The sequence below is a fragment of the Rattus norvegicus genome, chromosome 8 (genome assembly GCF_036323735.1).
Source record: "Rattus norvegicus strain BN/NHsdMcwi chromosome 8, GRCr8, whole genome shotgun sequence".
NCBI lineage: Eukaryota > Metazoa > Chordata > Mammalia > Rodentia > Muridae > Rattus > Rattus norvegicus.
In genome coordinates, this window is record NC_086026.1 from 119158359 (window position 1) to 119175539 (window position 17181).

The following is a 17181-nucleotide window of genomic DNA, read 5'->3' on the forward strand; positions in this document are numbered from 1 at the left end:
AACCCTAAGCCTGATTGGCTGACGCGGGAGCGAGATCACGCACGCGCACTTTCTCGCGTGCGAGCACGGTCTTGTGGGCGTTGTTCTTGGGCCTTCATTCTTCCTGTAGAACCATCATTTTTATCCCAGTTCATAATGTTCCCGGAACTCAACAACCTTCTCAGCATCACCCCAGACAGGACCGAGCAGGTAAGATGTCGCGCGGCCCGGAAGAAGGCATGTCCCGGGAGCGTGCAAGATTGCATCCGGGATCTGCGCGGTGGAGCAGGCGCGGCTGCCGTAAACCGAGGGCATCTGGGAATTGTAGTCTGGAAAGGGCTCGGCCGAAGCTGCAGTTGCGTGCCTGGGCCTGTGGAAGATGGGCTTCTGGACCATCTTGCGTGTTCATTTTCAGTCCCCGGGACCATATACTCCGTGCTACCCTGGCGCCCAGAGGTGGCTGCAGAGCAGGCCCTAGAAGAAAGTCTCTTGCCTGCCCTGAGCCTCCTTACACCCTGGAACATTTTATAGGTTGCACGGAACACAGCTTGCACTCTTCCTAGTTCTGATGGCGTCTAAGAACTGTTCACAGTTCACCATCTGGTTGCGTTGAGCTTTCAGCGTGTTCCGTCCATTCTGTTTTTCTCAGCCTCCTCACTCTCCATGGAACCTCTAAGTCTTTCATTTTCACGTAGGGGTTACCTCTTCCAGGAGTTTATCTGTCTGTCTTACTCAATAATTTGCAGAAAACACACCACAGGTGGAAAGCTTTAAATAGATCCTTTTATTTGCCCGACAGCTTTTGACTGTCCAGGCCTGCAGTTCTGACTATTTTTCGAGGTGCTGGGGCATTTTCCGGGCCCAGAGTGACCACACTGGGTGGAAAAGGTCCATCAAGTCCAGGTGTTGTGATTTGGCATTTTATAGTGTGGGCGGGGGCAGGGCAACTGAAACCCAGAGACCTTAGGCGGGTTTGCCCTAAGTTGGTACAGCATGGACGTGTTATGTGACAGCCCTTGATCCTGATGTTGTCTGTCACTTACAGAACTACAGCAGGTAGCTAGACAATGCAGAGATCATCTTTCCAGCGATCGCTGTGATAAGAGTCCAGTCTGAACCTTAGCCACTGGGAGATCTTTGTTATCAGAGGCCTTGTCAAGAATTGGGCCAGGGGATAGCACAGTGGATAAAGGGCTTGGCACCATGTACAGAAGTAGAATTTGGATTCCAAGAACCCATTGTCAAAGCTAGGTAGGCAAGAGGGCACCTAGAGATGGGATCCCTGGGGCAAGCTGGCTGACTGTTAGTTGAAATTGGCTACTTATCAAGAGTCCCTACCTTGATAAATGGAAAAATGGAAAGCAATGAAGAAGACACCCAACACCAACCTCAAGTCTCCCCACATACTGCACACACATGCCGTGCCCATGCACATATACCGCACCCACAAACCCAAAACAAAAACCATCCTAATTACTTTTACAAATTGACCCCAGGGAGGATCTTAGGGCCAAAGACACTACTTAAAACATCTTTTTTTTTTTTTTTGGTTCATTTTTTCGGAGCTGGGGACCGAACCCAGGGCCTTGTGCTTGCTAGGCAAGCGCTCTACCACTGAGCTAAATCCCCAACCCTACTTAAAACATCTTACAATTAAGTGTGTGGTAGCAGGGGGCAGAGATAGGCAGATTTCTGTGAGTTCCAGGCCAACCCGGACTATAAGGTGAGTTCCTACCTCAAAACAAACAAAATAACTCTGTTTTGAGATGGTCTGAATGAGCATCTTAGGCTGGCATTTTTGGTTACTTTGTTTTTGCTTTTGTTTCTTAAGACTCTATAGCCCAGCCTGGCTGGAAACTCGTGGTGTAGACTAGACTAGTCTCAAACTCAGTCCTGCAACCCTTTGTCTGTCTGGTGCTGGGAAGAAAGGAACCACACACTGCTTAGTCTGGCCTTTGACTCACAATCTTGTTGCCTCAGCCTTCCAAGTTCTAGATGGAAAGAAAGCCTTTTCTGAAGGCCCTTTCTACTCATTGGAGATCAGGGATAAAGGCTTTCTTTTGAATCTAATTCTCCTTAAGACTGGTTCCTAAATTACTAAACCAAGTAGTTAAAAAAATTATTCTTTGTCCCCAGTAACATCAGTTTAATGGCTTGAGAAGGCAATTATAGTCTGGTAGGTGCAGGGCCAGCCCTTACAGGTCACTGAGTCCCAGAAGGATCTGGATGAAGAATCTCTACATCCCAGTGGTGCTAGCCAATGTCTCTTCCAGCTTCTCAATGGTTTTCTCCAACTTTGCCACAGATGTTTCAGCCAACTCTGTTCAGGTCTCAGTCTCTTTTAGCTACTCCTCCAAAAGTTTGATCTCTTCTTTGTGCCGGTCCTCCTTGGTCGAATACTCCTCTGAGGCTATCAGCGTCTTGAGGGCCCGGTCCATGGTTTGAAACTCCTCCTCCAGCTGCCACACTTGGTTCCCAGCCACCTCAGCTCTCCTCTGAGCACTCCATCTCTTCTTCCAGAATCACCAGCTTCCCGGCCACCTCCTATTTGCAGCCAGGATCCTCTGTGGTGGACTTTGGCCTCCTTCAGCTGAACCTCCTGCATCTCCTGTCTTTTCTTCACCTTTCATAGCTTGGCTTTCAGTGACTTTCCTTCCTCTCTCACTCTCATCAGCTGCCTTCCCAGTCTCTAGCTTTTGCAGGGCTGTAGTCAGGCGCTGTTCTGCTGACTCCTCCTCTAGGAGCTGAGCGGTCCTTCAGGGAGGTCACATCTGCCTCATCCTCAGTGGGCTTCTTCTCAGTCTGCTCCTGGGCAGACTCAGAATAGTTTTCCTCCTCACCCCCCGTCCCCTTTCACTTCCTCCAGAAGGCCTGCTGCTCTCACCCAGCTGCCTGCATCAGTCCTCAGCTTGCTTCTTGTCGGCCTCGGTCTGCTCAGCATGGTGGTGGTATTCTCCTCGTCCAGTTTCAGCATCTGCATCTTCTTTTTGATGGCATCTGTCTTGGGCAGGCAGGCTGTGAAGATTGGGTAAACTGCCGGGCTGCAAGCACCGAATGCTTGGGCTCTTTCCGACTTTTGACTTAAGAGGCTGAGCTGTGCGTGCCCATCCTGACTAACAGGGCTCACAACTTTACTCTCTCGTGATTTTAATTATTGATCTTGTTATTTTTCAGAACTTGTTTTTTTTTTTCATTTTTAATTATGCATACCCGTGTTTGTCTGCATATAAGGGAAGGTGTCTGTAGACATAGGAGATGTTGTTCATCTTTCTGGAACTAGAGCCGTAGGCATCGTGAGCTACCTGGTGCAAACGCAGTCCCATGCAATAGTAGTGCTCACCCTTAGCTTGTAAGTCATCCCTCCAGCCTTGATTTTCTTCAGTTTTTGATTATCACGTGCACGTGTATGCTCCCACTTTTGTGTGTGTGAAGACAGTTGCACACATGCTCCGGTGTGGGTGTGGTAGTCATTCCTCTTACTTTGTTCTGAGACTGCCGTGCACTGCGTACACTGGCTGGCCTAGCCGTAGAACCTGTAGAGATTCCATCTTGACCTCCTGTCTCTCTGCATAAGCTCTGAGCTTACAGTTACCCACTGCTGGGTCTGACTTTACTTGGGTTCTGGGGACTCAAACTCGGTCCTCATTATTGCACAGTGAGGGATTTATCCACTGAGCCATCTCCTCGGCTCTGAGGTTTACTCATTTTGGGGTTAATTTAGTATGTATGTCATTAATAAACAGCTGTTCAAGTGTCGAAATGTCCATAACTGCCTTGGCTTCTCTGATGGGGCTCACCTCTTACGGGGGGTCTGACTTACCTTGTGCTCTTCCCTACTCTCAGGGGAAACTGACTCTCCTCTGTGACGCCAAGACAGACGGCAGCTTCCTTGTGCATCACTTCCTGTCCTTCTACCTGAAAGGTATGTGACTCCCTGGTGCCATAGAAAAGGAACCCCAGGGGTTGGGGATTTGGCTCAGTGGTAGAGCGCTTGCCTAGCAAGCGCAAAGCCCTGGGTTCAGTCCCCAGCTCCGGAAAAAAAAGAAAAGAAAAGAAAGGAAAGAAAAGGACCCCCAGTTCTGGAGAGATGGCTCGCAGTTCAGAGCACTGGCTACTCTCCCAGAGGGCTCAGGTTAAATCCCCAGCACCCACACGGTGGCTCACAACCATCTGTAACTTCAAAATAAAAGAAATATCAACAATTGTCTAGCCAGGCAGTGGTGGTGTACATCTTTAGTCCTAGGACTCGGGAGGCAGGCAGATCTTTGAGTTTGAGGCCAGTCTGGTCTACAGAGTGAGTTCCGGGACAGCCAAGGCTACACAGTGAGACCCCATCTTGGGAAAACAAAAACAAAAAACAAAACAAAACAACAACAACAAAAATGGAAACCCAGAACAGCTAAGAAAATAGAAAAGAAAAACCCTAAGGAAGCAACGGGAAGAACATTGGTTGTCTTGGCTTTGGTGTTCAGGTAATCAGTGAGCTATTCTCTTAGGTACCAGGTGATGGGAGCATCATTACAGCCTACCCAAGAATGCTGTGTGCCTATCAGCCTACCTTCCCTTCTTCCCCTTCTCCACTTCTCCATCCACTGTGGAGGAGCCACTCCTCTCTGAGGTCCTTGTGTGGCTTCCTGACCTGTTGTTTCTTAGTTGTTGTGTTTTTAAGTCTCAGATCCTCCAACCCTAGTGACATTTTGTCATTGCAATAGATACTTCCTAGAGAATAGGGCCACTGCATTTCTTTTTTTTTTTTTTTCTTTTCTTTTCTTTTCTTTTCTTTTCTTTTTTTCCAGAGCTGGGGATCGAACCCAGGGCCTTGCGCTTCCTAGGCAAGCGCTCTACTGCTGAGCTAAATCCCCAACCCCACTGCATTTCACATTAGGAAATAGATTAGAAAAGTCTCTTCCTCCATTTTTTGGTGGTGCTATTAGTGTAAGACTGCGTCCCCTGTCACCCACGCCTGCCTTGAATTTGCTATGTAGCCGAGGATGACCCAGGATTTCAGATCCTCCTTTCTCCACCTCCGAAGTCCTTGAGTTACAGGTGTGTGCCACCTCGCCTGGCTTTATTCAGCACTGAGGATCAAGTGCATACCAGGCAAGCACTTTATCAACTTAGCCGTAGCCCCAGCACCAGACTCGGTCATCATTGGCTTCTCCTCGAGGATGCCCTGTTCCAGCCATGATGATGAGGTGGATCTTTGCCCAATTGGACAGCTTTCAAAGGTTATTTTTTTCACGTGATATGATTTTCAGCATAGAAAAACAAGAGTAATCTATGGATAAGTTATTAGAATGAACAAGGCTCAGTTAATTAGCTGGAGTTTCTCAGAGTGTGTATAAATAGTAAGCACACAGCAAAGTTGGGAAACAGACACAATTTACAAAAGAACAAGGTTAAGTCCCTAGGAACTGTGGAGGTGGGTGCATTTGGTAACATGCCTGAGGACCTGAGTTCAGCTTTCCGGCAGTTCCACAAAACCCAGGTGTGGTGCAGATCTGTAACCATAGCACGAGGGAGAGAGGGAAAGAGTCAGCTAGACTCCTGGAAGCCCAGTGGTCAGCCCAGCCGAGGCAGTGAGCTTCAATTCAGGGAGAGACTGGTCTCCATGAATAAGACATGCACTCATGCACAGAGTCACACAAACATGAATAAACACAGATACACACATAGACACACACACACACACACACACACACACACACACACACACACACACACATACACACACACACTACTTAGGGGCCAGGGAGATAGCTCAGTTGGTAAACAGCACTGGCTGCACCATCCTGATGATTTGAGCTCAGTCCCCAGCACCCACATGGCAGAAGGGAAGAACTAACTCCTACACGTTGTCCTCTGTAGTCAAACTGAGGTACATATGCACAGCCCTCCTTCCCCCAAGTAAGCAAAAATAACCAAGCAAAAGTTGGGGATATGACTTACCAGTAGAACTGGGTTTCATCCCCAGTACTAGAAAACAAAGGGGAAAAAGACATTTTGGCTTGGTAAGATGGCTCAGTGAGTAAAAGTACTTGTCACACAAGCGTGGCAACCTGAGTTCAATGTTTGGAGCCTGTGTGCAGGTGGAAGGCGAGAACCAGCTCCACAAACTTGTTCTCTGACTTCTGTGCATACACATCATGCATACACACAATAAATTTTTTTTTTTCCGGAGCTGGGAACCGAACCCAGCGCCTTGCGCTTGCTAGGCAAGCGTTCTACCACTGAGCTAAATCCCCAACCCCCACAATAAATTTTTTAATGCATCTTAGGGGCGTGGGGTTACAGCTCAGTTTGTAGAATGTTTGCTTACTATCCATGAAGCCCAGAGTTGAGTTTCCCGTATTGTTTGCACCAAGTGTGGTGGCTCCTGCTAGCGATCTCAGGAGTTAGAGCTAGAGGATTAAGAGTTCAAAGTCGGGGGCTGGAGAGATGGCTCAGTGGTTAAGAGCACTGACTGCTCTTCCAGAGGTCATGAGTTCAATTCCCAGCAACCACATGGTGGCTCACAACCATCTGTAATGGGATTCGATGCCCTCTTCTGGTGTGTGTGAAGACAGCAAGATACATAAAATAAATAAATTAATTAAAAAAAAAAGTTCAAAGTCAGCTGGGTGTTGGTGGTACAGGCCTTTAGCCCCAGCATTTGGGAGGCAGAGGCAGGCAGATTTCTGAGTTCCAGGCCAGCCTGATCTACAGAGTAAGTTCCAAGATAACCAGGGCTACACAGAAAAACCCTGTCTCAAAAAGAACAAAGCAAAACAAAAATAGAGTTCAGAACCACCCTGGGTTCTATAGGGAGTTGAAGACCAGCATGTGCTCCCTGAGGCTATCTCATAGGATGACGATGGGGAGGTGCGTCTTAGTGAAATCAAGCAAATTATATCAGAGTACAGGGCCTGGTCTAGGCCTTCCTTAGTGTTCGTCTTTCCAGAGGGTTGAAGAATTTGTGTCTGGTTGTGAGCAGGGGATTTGTTTTAAAAGTCCATTTTTTTTGTTTTTCAGCTAATTGTAAAGTCTGCTTCGTGGCACTTGTCCAGTCTTTCAGCCATTACAATATTGTGGGACAGAAACTGGTAAGTGTTCCAGTCCTCTGTGGTGACATCCCTTCAAAGGAGCATGGGCCAGGGCCAGGCTTTTCTTTTTCTTTTCTTCCCTTCTTTTTTTTTGGGGGGGGTTGTTTTGTTTTTTTGTTTGTTTTTGGTGTTGTTTTTGCTTTTTTGTTTTTTCAAGACAAGAGTTTCTCTGTGTAATCTTGGCTGTCTTAGAACTCACTCGAACTCAGAGATCCACCTGCTTCTGTTTCCTGAGGGCTGGGATTAAAGGTGTGTGGCACCATTGCCGGGCTGAGGCTGGACTTTTCTGTCTGCGTTATGGAGAATCGAACAGAGGAAGGACTGAGGATATCTTGGGACCCTGAACTCCTTATCCAAAGGATTAAAGCAGAATCTGGGCATGTTTTACTGAAAACATATAAAACCAGGTCTAGGGTTTGTAGTCCTCTGTGATCCAGACCCTTCTCCGGATCGTGGCCAGTTCAGGGTTTCTTGCCTAGCTGAGTATGTTTTCACACCACTGGCTCAACCTCTCATCCCAGCACCAGGAGGGAGAGGCAGGAGAACACAAGATCAGGGTTGGGACTGCCGAGGTGGCTCAGTGGTTAGTGTTGAGAGGATCGGGTTCCCAGCACCTGGGTCAGGCAGCTTCCAACCTTCCGACCTTCCAAGGCAGCTGCACTTGCATGTAGAGACACTTGTACATCATTGAAAAGTAAAAATAATCCCAGCACTCAGGAAGCAGAGACAGGCAGACCTCTGTGAGCTCGAGGCCAGTCTGGTCTACAAATCTAGTTCTAGAACAGCTAGGGATACACAGAGAATCTCTGTCTTGCGGAAAAAAAAAGGTCAAGGTCATCTTCTACTGCATTTTGTGTCGAGACCTTCTTGGGAGGACACCCAAGTCTTGTCGCAAATATCTGAAAGCAGAGTGGGAAGAGACAGGAACACTTCGGCAGGGTTTGGAATATGTCTTACCGTCTTATTAGCCAGTATGTAGTTCCTCTGAAAGGTTCCCCATGCCCCACAGGGCACAGCACTTCACTCTGCTTTTTGTCTCATCCAGGGCGTCAGCTTGACCGCAGCGCGGGAGCGAGGGCAGCTTGTGTTCCTGGAGGGCCTCAAGTCCTCCGTGGAAGTCCTCTTCCACTCTCAGGAGGAGCCTCACCCCCTGCAGTTTCTCAGGTCCGAACTGTAGAGCTGGGGGTGGGGGCAGACAGGGCTGCTGGGTTGTGTCAGAGGCGGAGGTGGCTTCAGGAATCAGACCCATCCCCTGTGTTCCTATGTGTCACACAGCCCTTGGCTGCCAACATGAAGCCCATGGTGGGTGGTGGTCCCCAGAGCTGAGGAAAGCATAGTTTGCTGGGAGGATAGCACAGGGAAGTGCTCTGCTGTTTCTCTGATGGCTCCCTCGTGTACCTACCTTAGCTCTTTCTTGCCCTCATTTAGAAACTAAGGGTTATGGGCTGGTGACCTGTTTGTTTGTTTGTTTTAATTTTATTGGAATGTAGCCATATTTGTTTATCCTTGTTTGTCTCTGGATATTTGACTTTATGGTGACAGACTCGGTAGTTGGAGCAGGGGAAGAGATGGCCTGTAGGCCTAAATATCTCTTGCCTCACTCTTTAGCAGCAGCAACAGGAGACGACTGCAGGTCTGAGACTGGCTATGCTGTGCGTCTCCCCCTTTCTGAACATCAGCCCCTCATGGCTTCTGTTCTTTCTCTTTCACAAAGGAGTCCATGACACAGCCGTCCCCACTACCCTGCTTTTTCAGATGTGCCCTTTTGCCGTGGCTAGAATGTCTGGGTGTGTGACATATTCCGTAGCACCCTACCTTGGTTTTATCATTTGACTGCAGGGACTGGTTACACCTGATCCCAGCGTGTCTGGAAGTCCTCCACTGCCGAGGGAGGAGGAGGTTGCCCTGGGCGCTGTGCTCCTCTCCCCCTCACTTTGCTGGGAAAGGACAGCTTGCAACATCCCCAGGGAAGGTGGGCGTGGGTGGGTCATCGTGTGTCAGAGATACGTCAGTTCTGTGTGTATACCAGCAACCCATAGGCCACACCCCTCACCAAGATGCTCCAATTGCTGCTAACTTCCTCTGGCAGGTCAGGATCTGCTGGGGAGGCCTCTCTCGCTTGCACATTCTGACTTGTCTAGGTGCCACAGCTCTTGGATTGAGAAGCTGTATAGTTCTCTTTCTTTTCTCATTATTACTATTTTATATCTCCATTTTGAGACAGTCTCACTGCCTTCCCAGGCTGGCCTCTTGCTTTCTATTCTCCTGCTTCTGTGATAGTTGGGACTATAGGTATGGACCACCATGCCAGGTCTTTATAATGTCTCTTCAGAGACCCAAGGCTTGTACAATTTTTGTAGCCCATAAATTTTACCTTAGTACCTAGTAGGCCTTAGAAAATACTTGGATTGGAGTAAAGTAAGATTTACTTGTGCGTGCATGTGTGCCTTTGTGTGTGTGTGCGTGTGTGTGTTCTTTTCCAGATTGCCAAAGACTGTCAGTCATACAGTTCTTTGCCTTCTCCAGTCTCTCTTGGTGCTCCTTTGTCCCAGATAAACATTTGCAGAGCTGGGCACGGTGGTACATGCCTGTAATCCTAGCACTCGGGAGTAGAAAGGATGGGATGAATTCCAGGTCAGCTCTAAAGTGTCACACTTGAACAGGAGAGAAGAGCTGGGACTGTAGCTTCAGTTGATAGTGTTTGCCTAGTGTGCATGAAGCCCTGTGTTTGTTTGACACCCAGCACTCTGTCAAGCCAGCTGTCCTGTATGCTAGGGAGCCCTTAGGATGTGGAAGCAGAAAGATCAGAAAATCAAGGTCACCCTTGACTACATACTGAGTTCAAGGCCCGGAGTTCATGAGACACTGACTCAGAGGAAAACATTCCTCCCATGGTTGTAGAGTGTGACTGACAAAAGCTTTGGTGACTTTCCCCTGCGTTTCTAGGGAGGCTGGTGCAGGGAACCTACAGTCGCTGTATACGTTTATACAGGACACCCTGAAGCCCGCGGACAGTGGGGAGTCGCCATGGAAGTGCCCAGTCCTGTTGGTGGACAACCTCAGTGTGCTGCTGAGCCTGGGTGTGGGGGCAGTTGCCGTGCTGGATTTCATGCAGTACTGCAGGGCCACGGTGTGCTGCGAACTGAAGGTACCGAGGGACCGCCATGGTCGCTGAGAACCCAGACTCGTGTGCTCTGCCTTCTCTGTCTGTTTGCTTTGAGTTTAGCTGTCCTCTGGTAGACGCAGAAATTCTTCATTCCACCCATTCTGCTTTTACCCTACTTGGCAATGCTAAATAATAAAGCTCTCAAAGTTAAAGGTTTGACTAGCACCGTGGGACAGTGCCATAGTCCCCGCCTGCCTGTGAGCTCTGTGGGTTCCTTGGTGAGTCTTGAAGATTAACTAAAGTCATGACTCATAACAGCTTTATGTTTTCTTTCCTTGTGGGTGAAAGTTCTGGGGATTGAAAAGTAGGGCCAGGGTTGTAGCTCAGTTGGTAACATCCTTGTGTAGCGGATTGTCCTCACCTGTCTGTTACTCGGGACATTGTGGAAGAAGGGTTGTGAGTTTAAAGCCAGGCAAAAGTGCTTAGCTGCACAAGTCTGATGACCTGAGTGTGACCCCACAACCCACACAAAGGTGAAAGGAGAGGACACGTGACAGGATTATCTCTGACCTCACAGCGCTGCGTGCTTGCACGGGCACCCTCTCACATCTGCCTACCCAAGTTAATTTAAAAAAAAAAAAGAATTAAGAGAGCAAAACAACTGAGAGTCTGAACATGGCAGCGTGAGCTCAGAATCCTCAGAGTCCAAGTCTGAGGCCAGCCTGGGCCACAGAGCTCCAAGCCAGCACAGTCTATGTAGCAAGAGCTGTCAAAGAACAAAACAAGACATTGAGTGGAGTGAGCTGGCTGTCTCCTGCGGCACCTGGGTTAGCACACGGGCTATAGACATTGTGCGGAGAGGCCAGACTCCGTGCAGAGTACTGGTAGAGAGGAGTGAGATGAATTCGCAAGAGTGTGACCAATTGTGAAACCCGCAGGCACAGGCTTCCCTGGAAGCCGTGGTCAAAGGACCGCTGCGATCTTCTTGTCTACGGTCACAGGACCAGGATCCAGAGAGAGGGACCAGGGAGGGAGAGAGTGAGGGACAGGGAGACTTGAGAGCCCCCATAGAAGGGCAGGAGGCTTGGAGACCACCTATTTGGCAAGACTGGCTGGCCAGTATGCTCCAGGGATTCCCTTCTCCGTGTACCTAAGGCTGCACAGTGCTGTGGTCACATGTGCCCTGCTGAGACTAGCTTGCTTTCGTGAGGTGGGTTCTGTGTAGTCCAGGCTGACTTTGAACTTGCTAAGTAGCTAAGGGTGACCTTGCACCTCTGGTCTTCTTTGTCCACCTCCCAAGCTCTAAAGTCACAGATTTGTACGTCACACTGACCTCGTCTATCCTTTTGAATTTTTTTTTAAAGATTTTGTTATTTGCTTGTTTGTTTGTTTGTTTACTTAGTTTTTTGAGACAATTTCTTTCTGTACCCTTGGCTGTCCTATAACTTGCTCTATAGACTAGACTGGCCTCAAACTCAGGGAGATCAACCTGCCTCTGCCTCCCCAGTGTTAGGATTATAGGCATACACCTCTATGGCCTGTCCTAAGATCCTTTTGGTATTTTTTTTTTTAAAGATTTATTTATTTATTATATATAAGTACACTGTAGCTGTCCTCAGACACACCAGAAGAGGGCATCAGATCTCATTACAGATGGTTGTGAGCCACCATGTGGTTGCTGGGATTTGAACTCAGAACCTCTGGAAGAACAGTCAGTGCTCTTAATCACTGAGCCATCTCTCCAGCCCTCTTTTACTTTTTAATTACATGTTGTATAGGTGATTTTGAAGGCCAGAACAGATCATTGGATTCCTTGGAGCTGGAGTTGCATGCCTTTGTAAGCTGTCTGACATGTATGTTCAGAACTGAACCTAGGTCCTCTGCAAGAGCAGTTATATACTCTCATCTGCTGAGCCATGTCTAGCCCTCATATCTTAACTTAAAAATTCCTTTTGTATACTAGTATCTTGGTGCCCATGGAGGCTGGAAGAGAGCACTAGATCCCCTGGGACTTGAGCCACAGACATCTATGGACCTCCTTGTGGCTTCTGTGAATCGAACCTGGGTCCTCTGGAAAAGCAATTAGTGCTCTTTTTTTTTTTTTTTTTTTTCGGAGCTGGGAACCGAACCCAGGGCCTTGCGCTTGGTAAGCAAGCGCTCTACCACTGAGCTAAATCTCCAACCCCGCAATTAGTGTTCTTAACTACTGAACCATCCCTCCAGCTGCCACCACCACCACTCCCTTTTTAATGTTTTTTTTTTTTTTCTTCTTCTTTTTTTTTTTTTTTTTCCGGAGCTGAGGACCGAACCCAGGGCCTTGCGCTTGGTAAGCAAGCGCTCTACCACTGAGCTAAATCCCCAACACCCACACTCCCTTTTTAAGACAAGGTCTTACCGGGTTGGGGATTTAGCTCAGTGGTAAAGTGCTTGCCTAGGAAGCGCAAGGCCCTGGGTTCGGTCCCCAGCTCCGGAAAAAAAAGAACCAAAAAAAAAAAAAAAAAGACAAGGTCTTACTATATAGCCCTGGCTATCCTAGAAACTCACTGTGTATACCAGGCTGCTTCTGTTTCCTGAGTACTAGGATAAAAGGTGTGTACTCCTTACCTAGGTCACGTCTGCCTCTGTATGAGGGGGTTAGGGGTCCTGTGGGCTCCACCTCAGGTCACTGTGCTTTCGCAAGAAGCACTTTACTACTGAGCCGCTTCTCAACCTCTCATTTTTAGTTTTTAGTTTTCAGCAGTCTGGGGAATTGAACTCAGGACCTTGTATATGCTGAACACATGCTCAATTAAGCTGTACCTCTAATGCCAACATTTCACTTTCCCCTCTATGGTTCCAAGGATCAAATCTAGGGCCTCAAGATTGTTAGGCAAGTACTGTGCCACTGAACTGTATGCCCCACGATGCCACATTTTGGTGAGGTAGACTGTCCATTAGTGTTTGGTTAATTTTGTTTGGCCGCCAGATCTCAGGTCAGCGTGTCCTCCCTGTCTCTCCTTTGAGATTTCCCTGCCCCATGCCTCTCTCTGCTTGACTTGTCACCTTAGATTATCTATGTTGACTGAATAGTGCCTGGCAGAATGGTGGCAATTAAATGAAAAAATATATCTTTTTCTCACGAGGCAGGGCTTCTCTGTGTAGCCCTAATTGTCTGTAGATCAGGCTGGCCTCGAACTCAGATCCACCTGTCTCTGCCTCCTGAGTGCTGGGATTAAAGGTGTGTGCCACCACTGTCCAGCTAAATGAAAATTTAGAGATATTTAATTTGGTAGTGGGTACATGGAAATGCCACAGACAATTTTCAGGAGTCTTCTCTGTCCTACTGTTCTGTGAGGTCCGGGGATTGACTCAGATCATCAGGATTGGTGACAAGTGCTTTTACCCACTGAGCTGTCTTGCTAGCCCCTGGTGGCATGCTACTCAGGAATAGACATGGAGTGCCTAGGACGGGGTTGGTTTTAGATGAATTGGGTTGGACGAGTAGTTTGGACTTGCAAGTGAAAATATGCAGTAGCTGATTGGAATTAGGGTCCTGGAGCCCCCTAGGGCTCTGTCTTATGAAGAAGCTCTTATAAGAGCAGCAGGGAGGGTGATCTGGGGGGATACACAGATATGGCTATGGAGACACAGGAAGCCTGGTGTTCTCTGACCTTGGGTATCCATGTTAAAGACGAGGTTTCTTTCTTGTGTATGATGCAGGGAAATGTGGTAGCCCTCGTGCACGACACTGAAGGTGCTGAGGATGAAGAGAATAACATCCTACTGAATGGCCTCAGTCATCAAAGTCACCTGATCCTGCGGACTCAGGGCCTGGCCACCGGATTCTGCAAGGACGTGCATGGGCAGGTGGGTAGGTGCACAGGCTGAACGGGGCGCTGCCGTGGGGAGAAGGCAGATCCTGGATGTCCTGAGTTTAATGCATGTGAAGTCACCAGGTAGCATAGAGACTCCTGGAGCAGGAAGTAGTTTTTCCTGTGGTCTGATTTGTGAATGTTAGGGTCCAAGAATCGTTGTCGGAAGACCCCAGACTTAAAGAGTGCAAAGGCAAAGAGAGTTTATCCGGCAGAGATTACCAAACCCTAGTACTCAAGAGTAAAACTAAGCAGAGAGGGAGGAGGGAAGCGGGGGACTTTTTCTACCTTTACTTTCCTATGAGAAGCAAGAAGTACAGCTGCCCTAATGGAGGGCCAAGGCTTGATAACGGTTGCCCCTGGTAATGTTTATTGTAGAAGTTGGTCTCATTACCGTATGACACGTTTGTCTGAGCTATTGTAGAAGCCGCAGTGGAAAGTGACCAGGAGACCCAGTCGGATTCACAGTGGAGCGGGTACTTGGTGGACGCCTCTTCCTTAATATCTCTCTCTCTCTCTCTCTCTCTCTCTCTCTCTCTCTCTCTCTCTCTCTCTCTCTCTCGCACTGCAGCTGAGCATTCTCTGGAGGAGGTCGTCGCAGCCCACAGCCCAGCGGGCTCGAAGTCTCACTTACCAATACAAGATACAGGATAAGAATGTGTCCTTTTTTGCCAAAGGAATGTCTCGTGCTGTTCTGTGACCTAATTCCGGACAACCGAAGTGACTTTGGACAGCTGTGGGTGTGGAAGATAAAGCACCCGGTGGAATGCGCCCTCAGACCTTTGACTCACTCTTCAGGCTTCACCACAGCAGCCGTGACCCGGGACGATGGTGCTGTGAGCACCTGCTTTGTCCCCAGGGCTCTGCTCAGGAAACACAGTGAGGAACTGCGTGAGGCTCCTGCTGAGAGAGACTGCATGGTGAACCCCAGCAGAGCGGTCCTTTGGGGCATCCCATGTGACTTCGGCCTTACCTGCCTATTTTTGGAGGTTGTGACATTGAGAGCCACACTGTGGGCAGAAGGAGGCAGTCAGGAAGTTGCCTGAATGGCAGCCATACTGGCTGACGGCTAGGACCATGATGGGTGGAATAAAGAAGGTTCCCACAGCAGGCTTCCTGGAGGTTGTTTTTTTTAATGTTTCATTTCCCTTTTACATAGGGACTTTCCCTTGAAGTTCAGTGAGGAGATGGACTTGGAAAAGAAAGTGAGGACATTCGAGGCTTAGAACAGGCTAAGGATAATTGAACTGGAGCTGGACTCCAAAGCCATACCTGCCGGCCCACGTTCACGGAGTCCAGGGGCAGGCAGGTGTCCCCACCCCTCACCCACTGAAGGTGTAAACCTGCTTCTGTTTCTGCAGCTTGGCCTGTATGCTGGAGTCCTAGCCAACAAGAGCATGGCTCTGGGGCCTTGAATAAGGGTCTGGCCTTAAGAAGAACAGGGAAGTGTCTTTGCTGCCTGGTTAGAGGGACCTTGGCGAGCTACTGGTAATGCTCCTTTGAAGACATTGGAGACAGCAGGAGGCAGTTCTTGGAACCAATGTTGTGTGCATGTGTTTTGGAGGGCAGTTTGAGACAAGGTCTCTTGATGTAGCCCTTGCTGGCTTGGAACTCACTATGTAGATGAGGCTGGCTTGAAGCTCACAGAGATTCCCCTGCCTCTGCCTCCAGAATGCTGGTATTAAAAGTCACAGTACCACATCTAGATAAGAGAAAGGAATATTTATCCCAGCATCTTAAGATGACCCCTGGTTACATCTAGCTCCTTAGTAAAGGTCACCTCAGAAGGAATACAAGGTGTGTTCTCTTAAAATTAGTGCCTCGTTTTCACATGGACATTATACCACTAATAAAACTAAAAATTTCATAGATCGTGTGTGTGTTCCTGTATTGAACTCACAGCTTTGCACATTAGGCAAGTGCTCTGTGACTGAATTACACTCACAGTCTTTATATAGTTATTAATTTAAAAACTAGCTCAAAATAACATTGGAAAGGAGAAAGAGGTGTTTCCTTGCCCTGTGTGTTAGACGAGTGTTTCTCATAAAGCTGGTGTTGTGGTAAATGCCTTTAATCTGGAGGCAGAGTGAAGTAGAGATTATGAGTTTGAGGCCAGCCTGGTCTACAGTAAGTTCTAGGCCAACCAGGGCTACAGAGTGTCTCAACCCATTTATTACATTTCCTAATTGTGTGTGTGTGTGTGTACATCATGTCACACATGGGGTGGTGGTCAGAGAACGTTGTTCAGGAGTCGGTTTTCTCCTTCCATCTTGTGGGTTTCAGGAATCCAAACTCAGGTCACCGAGCTTGGCAGTAAACACCCAATGAGCTATCTCTGTGGCCTCCCCTGCATTGGCCAGTTTGTTGTGGGTCCTGATGTTCTACTGCTGTGAAGAAACACCATGACCAAGGCATCTCTTATAAGAGAAAGCATTTTACTGAGGGCTTGCTTGTAGTTTCGTTGGCTTATTCTGTTATTATCATGGAGGGAGCATGGTGGCATACATGACTCTGGAGCAGTGGCTGAGAGCTGTATCTTAGTCCACAGGCAAAATGACAGGGAGGTGTGTGGGGGCCAGTAGAAGGGAGAGGGATGTGAGGAGGGGGAGAGAGAGAGGGGAGAGGGGAGGGCGGGGTTAAGTGTTTGAAACCTCAAAGCTGGTACCCCCCCGAGTGAACACTTCTTTCAACAGGGCCACACCCCCTAATCTTCAAATCCTTCAGACAGTCCTACTCCCTGGTGACCAAGCAAGCAAATACATGAGCCTATGGGGCCATTCTCATTCAAACCACCACAGGGGAGGGAAAGTAGGGGATGGTCAGGGGACACTGCCACTCCCAGCAAGATACCTGAGCTGCCTCCGAAGGCTATCACCAAAGCACCCCACCACTGCAGGTGAGGGCAGCTCTCAGACACAGACTCCCTCGTCACCCACAACTGCTGGACCTCTTGAGCAGGTGGAGAAATGGTGGAGAAACCCAGTAGTGCGGTTGGCTTGTCTCAAGTGGAAGTGGAGTGTTGTAGCAAGCAGGACCCCCTGCAATAATGCTCTGATTTTCAGGGGAAAAGTGCAGGGTCCTGGTGGCCAAAGAGAAAGCTGTTTTGTTTTCCATGCAGGATCTCACTATGTAGCCTAGGCTGCCCTTAAATGCATAGCAATCC

At 48.5% G+C, this 17181-nt stretch overlaps 1 protein-coding gene across 2 annotated transcripts; it reads left to right on the plus strand.

Annotated features, from left to right (window-relative positions):
- Positions 1 to 21: 21 nt before the first annotated feature.
- Elp6 (elongator acetyltransferase complex subunit 6) lies at positions 22 to 15125 on the plus strand. 2 transcript variants are annotated; one of them, NM_001108782.2, is made up of 7 exons: positions 114 to 189; positions 3823 to 3901; positions 6991 to 7061; positions 8107 to 8225; positions 10008 to 10209; positions 13867 to 14013; positions 14590 to 15125. In NM_001108782.2, exons 1-7 carry the CDS (start codon positions 136 to 138, stop codon positions 14716 to 14718), a joined length of 801 nt encoding a protein of 266 aa, NP_001102252.1. In that variant the 5' UTR covers positions 114 to 135; the 3' UTR covers positions 14719 to 15125. The 2 variants fall into 2 exon arrangements, with proteins under 2 accessions (XP_063121907.1, NP_001102252.1); XM_063265837.1 differs by lacking the exons at positions 13867 to 14013; positions 14590 to 15125 and having other exon boundaries at positions 22 to 189; positions 10054 to 10189.
- The last annotated feature ends 2056 nt before the right edge of the window (positions 15126 to 17181 follow it).